General features: G+C 47.5%; 1 protein-coding gene across 1 annotated transcript in view; it reads right to left on the bottom strand.

The window, feature by feature from the left end:
• Nucleotides 1–3,624: 3,624 nt before the first annotated feature.
• MRPL37 (mitochondrial ribosomal protein L37) overlaps nt 3,625–7,475 on the bottom strand; it is a 5,326-nt gene continuing 1,475 nt past the window's right edge. Inside the window, exons 2-8 of the mRNA XM_009287492.1 lie at nt 7,429–7,471; nt 6,980–7,163; nt 6,306–6,421; nt 5,607–5,792; nt 5,148–5,305; nt 4,430–4,633; nt 3,625–3,848 (exon numbers count right to left, since the gene is read on the bottom strand). Coding sequence (XP_009285767.1) covers nt 3,771–3,848; nt 4,430–4,633; nt 5,148–5,305; nt 5,607–5,792; nt 6,306–6,421; nt 6,980–7,163; nt 7,429–7,471 — 969 coding nt within the window. The 3' untranslated portion in view covers nt 3,625–3,770. The remainder of the gene's footprint in view (nt 3,849–4,429; nt 4,634–5,147; nt 5,306–5,606; nt 5,793–6,305; nt 6,422–6,979; nt 7,164–7,428; nt 7,472–7,475) is intronic.

Below are 7,475 nucleotides of genomic sequence, written 5' to 3'. Positions count from 1 at the left end.
AATATATATATATACACACATATATAGACTTGCAATGGGGTCTGCTGACCCCCTCCTCTGGCAGGCTGGCTGGTGCGTGCACAGTTGTAGGATCCAAGCCAGCTCCAGGCTCTGAACCAGCTGCTGAAGGTGGAGAAACCTGGGTGAGGCTGACCTGGTTCTCCGATGGGTGGCATCAGAGGCTGCTGCAGCACTTGGGGAAATATTGGGGCTTTTTAGGTCTTTAGATGGGTGGTTGCAAATGTTGGGTGCCTGAAATGCTCCCAGGAGCTGCTGTCTGAGCCTTGTTCTCTGCCTTTGACTAGTTCAGGCAGGATACGGCTGGCTGTGATTGTGCAGCTTCTCTCCTTCCTTGAGGGAACGTTCAAGTGTGGGCTGAGGGCTCAGGGGGCTGTAGGCTCAGGGGTCTGCAAGCCATCCTGGAGCTCTGCCGGTCCTGGGGGATGCTCCCACCCGGCACCGGCACCCTCAGCTATGTCACTGCTGCAATTCCAGGAGTGAGAGCCATGCGGTCACGGATGCTCATGGAGCAGAGGGGCGAAGGGGCGATGCGTTGGATGTCTGCTGGGTTTGGGAACCACCCAGAAAAATCATCACGCCTGCAGAGCCCATTAGCATGTAATTAATGCCAGGCCCGAGGAGCCGTGTGGTCGCACCCTTTGCTACCTGTGCAGGTTTGCCTCCGGGTTAATGCCACAGATGTCCTTGTGCGGGGTCTGCAGCTGTGCCCCGATGCGGTTTTTGGTCCAGGCAACAATATCCCCTCTGTGCTTTGCAGAAAGCAGCGTGCGAGCGTTGTCCATCATTTGGGAACATGACCCCCCAAGGGTAATTAGTTGACGCTGATGAGGACCTCCTGCCTTCCTGGCTCCCTGGGGCCATCCCTGCCCGTGCTGCCCATCCAGGCACCGCTCGGCTGCCTGGAGCAATGGGCAGCATTGCTGCCTGTTGTGTTTATTGCAGGGTGTAGAAAAGCCCTTCCTGTTGGTTCTTACCGGGTTACAGGCCAATTTTATTAAACACTGCCATGAGAAACTGCCAAGTTCCCTCCTCTAAACGTCTCCGGAGCCCAACCTTAGAGATAATTGTCTCCCACATTAGTTTTCATTAAATTAAATGCGGGAGGAGGATCTGAACAATCAGGGGCTCCAGTCTGAGCACTGCATGTACTTGCTGGCACGATGAGTGCAGCCCGTGGAGTCGGATTTTGCACCGGGAGCAGTTCAGGGGAAAGTAGTATGGAGTGGTGGAGCTGGGACAGCACATCATGCATCATCCCCAGGGCAGGCTGGGGGCCAGATCCTGCACCAGCAGCTGCAGAGCTCTCCTCTGGGCAGCCAGGCACCACCAGGTCTTCATCTCGGTCTCCAGCCACCCTGCTCTCGCATGTTCTGCTTCCCCTGGCTGCCGTTCATTAAAAGTTAATGCCTGGTTCTTGGTCCATGCTGAGGTAATGCTATTCATCTGCTGACAAGCCTTTATAATTTATTTATGCCAACCCAGATGTGCCTCTGTGACCCATTGTCCTGGTCTCAGACCTCCCTCCCTCAGCTGGGCTAATTCCAGCAGGTCACACTGGAGGAACAAGTGGGTGAATCACGTGTAGCGTGCTTGGGAAGACCAGCAGGACACCACACACACGTGCACGGCTGTCTGTGGTAGGGGGGCTGCTCTGCAGGGGCTGACTGGTTCACGGACCTCGTACCTGCACAATGACGGGCCAACCTGAGCATCCATCCCAGGTGCCAAGCTAGGAGCACTGCTCTGCCCCCCCTGAGTTCCCCTCCTGGACCTCAGAGGAGCTTACCCAGCACAAGGATCAGCTGCTCCTTCCAGCAACACATGAATACTGCTTCCCCCCTTACTGCAGGCGAGATCAGCTGTGCCCTGAGCAAACCAGGGACATGGTCTTGCATGCTTGTGTATGGTCCCCTCATCTCAAGAGGCTTCCTGATGCCTCTTGTGACCTGCTGAAGCCTCATTCCCTTGCTGACTATCCCATGCCTTACTGCTTCTGCCATTTTTCAAAACTGCCTTTGTTCTGCCTCTGTCCATCTCTCCCCATACTCATGCTTTGTCTCTGCTCAGTCTTGGAGACAGCAGGACTCCAGCTTCACTTAGTTTCTCCTCTCCTACTGCCTGTCCTAATAGAGATGTCTTTGTTGAGAGGTAAAGGCATCTAAAGGGACTTTGGCTCTTTCCATGTAGACCATCTTCACAGATTCCCACATCTACTAGAAGCGTGTGAGGTGTTTCATTTCTCCACACCCCCTCTCCACCACAGCCGCTCTTCTACCACGCTTCCTTAGTGAAACCTCTCTGCTCAGGAATGTTAACACAGCCGCTGGCTGCCCTACAGGGTTTCCTCCCGAAGACGTGTAATGACCCAAAGCTGGAAGGGTGAGGGGATGTTAATAGTCCGAGGGCTGTTGCCCAGAGCTGTTCAGCAGGGTCTGTGTGACATAGCAGATAGCCAACAGCCTAAGAAACACCTACCAGAACAGCCTCCACAGAGCACGAGTGTATTAAAATATATTCCTAAATAACTGGGTGCAAATTATAGATCTGAGCAGATTTAAATCGATGAGCTGAATTAGGCAACCCTGGAGCGGGCAGAATTAACATGATTTAGATTAATGCAATGCTTACCAGATTATTTCTCTTTCAAGCATTTTCTCCTAACTATTGAGGGATTTGTTAATTTAACTTACAGCCGATGCATCCCAATTTACTGGGTGCAACTGTTGATCTCAAATTCGACTAGTGAAAGTCTGTTTTCTGAAACCTGCAGAGTAGAGCTGTCTGATGGATTCAGACTGGAACACACAACTGGGGTGTTCATCCCAATGGCCAGAGAAGATCACAAAGCACAGACCAGTCTCTGATACAAGACACTGAAGCGAGATTAATTTCTCGGAAACATGCTCTTCCACACCTTAAAATAGCGCAGACTGTCCTATTCCTTCCCACGTGCTGGAGGGTATCAGTCCAGAACTGCGAAACATTCTATATTTGGCTGGAGCTAGTTTAGCCTTAATTTTACAAAAACCACACTAATCCCCCCATCTTAAAAAGAATACGCTTCCTGCCCAGTTAACTGTGTGGCAGGAAGAAATTCTTCCTTTGTGTTTTTAGCGGCAAATACCAGCTACCAGGCACCAAAGTTTCACGCTACATTCTACACCACTTTCCCAAAATGGATAGGTCTCTTCATCCAGGATTGGGAGATAAAAGAGCTGTGGTTCTATAGATCCAACAAAGCAATCTCACCGATTAAGTGCTTTGCACAGGGCAGCATGACACATCCCAAAGCAGCCAGGAGTAAAACAAAGTAAAAGCCAGGCAGAATGAAAAAGGCTCATGTCTCAGGCTCCCCCCTTGAAGCTTTGTAAGTCTCTTCCACATACACTGCATTCAGACGTACTCAAAGCAGCCTTGGAAAATAGGTTTGAGTCTAGCTCTGTGCAAAGGCACACCGAGAGCAGAACCTGCGCAGAGGAATAATGACTGGCTTATGTTCTTTCTAGGCAACGGTGAAAAAGTGCAGGAGGACGCATTTGATGACTCCCTCTAACCCAAATCCAGAGGTGAGCCCCTAAAATGAAAGAGTTTCTTCATGCACAATTTAGTTCAAAAAAAAATTTTACTTTCAGTAACAATATAATTTATTTCTGAAAGTAAATTAATCCACCTTTCTTTAATTATGTGATGGTTCTGGCAAAGAGAAGCAGCAGGTACAGTTGGTGAAGTATTTCCATTTGAGCTGAATTTCACACAGTTCCATGCAGATACAGTGCCAGAAACTTCTTGAATGTGTCTGGCTGAAAGCCATATATTCCAGCGGGCTTCTGCAGAGAAAAAGACATGGATGCTCAGTTCGCAGTGAAGTGATTAATGTAGACAAACAACGCTTTAAATACGCTTGAATAAGACTTCAGACGTGGTAGCTTCCAAATTGTGCTCTCCCTCCCCAGATGGGTTTGTGTGTGGGTACTTCCGCTGGTATACATCTCAGACAGCAAAAACCCTTTGCCCATCAAACTGAGACGCCCTCCCAGCGTAACCAGGGCTGACAGCACTGTGCTCTATTTACTCAACAGCAAAGCTGACAGTTGCATGTAAGCACTTCCTTCATCAGAGCACGAGTTGATTTTAAACAAGCATATTATGAGATGGTAGATTACAGATGGGGATATCTTTATGTAGGAGTTCGTATTAAGCTTGGCATGTGGCTTACACGCTATGCGGTGCATCAGCACTACAAATACTCCCTGTCTGTAACACCTGCTTAAGTAAGAACGCGGCCAGTGCCTGTGTCAGGTCCCTTCAGCTGGTTTAAAACCCGCACTGCAGCTCTACGCCAGCTCTCAAACCTCCAGCAGAAGTGAAAGGGTAGGATTTCCAGGACCATTTCCCAAGTTTTGCTTACCGTAACAACTCTCTTCTTGACTTCTGGAATACACTGGGCTTTTTCATACAGATTCTGATCAGAGTCAATCCAGACTAGATTTTTTATGCCATCACTAGAGACAAGGTCTGTTGTATTTAACTGGAACACCATGAACTGGAAGAGCTGGCCATCCGTGCCAACGCTTTGCACCACTATTGGCTGCTCCAAAACCTTGGGATCATTCTAGGAAAGAAGGTGGGGGGGGAGAATGTTTAAAAAGCCAGTTACCACAGAAATTGTATGAGTACTTGCTGATTCTGCATCTTCTACTTGGTTCAAAGCCAAGACTTTAATAAATGTATTGTTACCTTGCCCAGAAAATTACTCTAGTCAAACAAGTTTTGAATGTAGATTTTGTATTTTAATTAAAATTCCTCCTTCAGCCAGCAATGAAGTATCAATTTACATACTGAGCTGTGGGATGGGTTAGAGTTTTACAGTTGAACCTACTCCCTGGTTCCTACCCATTACCACTCTAATGCATGTTACACCACGAACACGCTCATCGCTGAGAGATCTTTGTCTGGATTAGCAGAACCATACCTGAAGGTTAGAGTTAGAACTCTGGACTGGGAAGCTCAGATTTGAAAACTACTGTAACATGCCACAGCAAGAGAATGTCACGACTCTTTCCACTAGCTGCAGCTTTAGAAAAGAACAAAGGCCCAGCGAGTCAGCAGCAGTCTCCAATACGTACCCCGTACAGCACCTTAGCCTTTGCCAGTGCATTGCCAAAAGCAAACATCAGCATTTTAGCACGAAGTTGTTCTGGTCTGAACCTGTTAGGACGAATGTTGGCCGATTCCAGGAAGAACAGAGTGTGAGGATGAGAATATGGATAACCATCTCTAAAACCTAAATGGCAGATAATCATGTCAGGAATTGCTCAGTAGGAGACGACACAGCCAATGTTTTCTCCCCTATCTTCAGGAACTGTTAATTTGCCAGGACTTAAGTTCTTCTCTGCAGTACTGCTTAGGCTACAACATACTCACCACAGGTCTGGAGCCCTTGCACTGCACACCCTGTGCCCAGCTACTGTGTCCCCTCATTCCCATTCACCCCCTACCTACAGCTGTCTCACAGAAGGGCAAGGACTCCAGGTTAACCCGAACACTTAGTCTGACAGAAAACTATTATCAATGACTAGATTTACCTGTATCGTTGAGCTCTTTGTACACATTCACTTCCTGAAGATCAATTGTAGGAGAGATAGGATAGAAGGTCTCCAGAACATGTTCTTCAGTGGCCAGTATCTCCTCCTTGGAGGCTACTGGTGGTATTGGGGCCATAGAGTTCATAAGTATTCCATTCAGTCCACGGACCTGAAGGAGAATGGATTCTGGGGAGAGAAATTAGGCTACATTCAAACACTGCTGAAATAACATTATGGAAAGATGTACATTTCCTTTTGGGCAGCAGCATTTTAGCAAGTCCTTGTTCTGCAAGGCTCACTCTCTCCCCCTCACCTCCAAACTAAACTTACATAGTAGCTCAGCTGTAGGTTCTTCTTCTAAAATACTAACTGGTGGTGTTAGTTTCTTAACTAAACATATGTAGAAAAACAGTACAGATTTTGAACACAAAAAAAAAACCCAATCAGTTCTAAGACACTGGTTCTCTTCTTCTGCCATCTTGCTGATGTTGTCTAACATCCTAATAATCTCCTCAGCGCAAGTATCCTACCGTCTTCCAAGGCTGCCCATCCTTACAGCACTATTTCAAGCTGAAAGAATTACTTGGTTCCAGAAATGGTTTCATTTTCTTCAAGTCCTCAGCCTTAAAGCTAACGGCTTTGTTACCCCTCTTATATTAATGAAAAGAGCTAAATGCTTCCACCACAGCAGCAACTAACCTCTTTCCCACGTAGCTGATATCTTGTAGTTTCTAGCCAACATTCTTTTAGTCAGAGAAGGATACTTCATAGACATTAACCGACATAAATGTATCAAGTCTTCAAACAGTACTGGGCTTTAGAATGAGGAAAAAAAAAAGTTATGTAAAAAATGTGATCATAATGGCGGGCAGATGCTTCTGGGACATGAATGCTCTAACATTACTGTATGTAAAACATGTAATAGCATAACATTTCCAAACAGCTAACAACAGATTTCAGATTAATATCCCACACACCAGTCCTGTTCCAAGTTGGCAGAGGTAATGCTTACCATTACTTATTTAAAAATTGACATTCTGCATCAGCTAGAAGTAGATCTCAAGTTGAAACACAGACCTTGGCCTGAAAGAAGCTTTAATGTAGAGTATGTGTTTACATTGGTACTATTGTCAATATTCAGAACTGGGGTTTTTGGTTGCTGTCGTTCGGTTTGTTTGTTTTACAAGCTGACAACCTAATACAAAGGGTCTAACAGTTTTGCACAGTAAGTGAATCTCTTAACAGTAGATCTATGTATGAATTTTCTTTGTAGTGTTAAAAACTCTGGTTCTTAAGTTACCTGCTCGATGACTGGCTTATGCTAAAGCCATAACCACACAGCAGAAAGATTTTCCCTATGACCGAGGACTTACCAATAATGTTCTCTCCTGGGAGCAACTTCTGTCGTGTCCCAGAGCCGCGCGTGTGATATCGCACGCTTTACCCTCTCCTCGTGGTCCTCGAGCTGGTGAGCCGGGTTGTCAATGATGCTCAGCACCGGTGGAGGTAAGCCTTCCACCAGCTTCGTCTTGGTGAGCCACTGCACTTGCCGAACTCCTTGAAACAAAACCCAAGAAAATACGTATTACCGAGGCCGCCGGACAGGCTGGCAATGGGCTGACAGCGCAGTTAGTTTATGAGCCAGGGCGGGCTCTTCACCCCCTATGTTTTTTATACACTATGTGAGGAGAACCCTTGGCTGGGGGTGCAGGGTAAGTGCTTGAACACGCTGCACGGCCCGGGGCAGCGCTGGGCGACAGAAGGGGGTGGCCCGGGCCGAGGAGGGCCAGGAGGCCCGAAGGAAGGGCCGCCGGGCCTGTACCTTCCAGCATGCGGACGCCCTGGTGGCAGATGTAGCAGCCGCGCTCC

Source organism: Aptenodytes forsteri, unplaced genomic scaffold (genome assembly GCF_000699145.1).
Source record: "Aptenodytes forsteri isolate BGI_AS27 unplaced genomic scaffold, ASM69914v1 Scaffold119, whole genome shotgun sequence".
NCBI classification, from domain to species: Eukaryota; Metazoa; Chordata; class Aves; order Sphenisciformes; family Spheniscidae; genus Aptenodytes; species Aptenodytes forsteri.
Note: the sequence above shows the minus strand (reverse complement) of the source record. Positions and strands in the feature narration are given on the sequence as shown.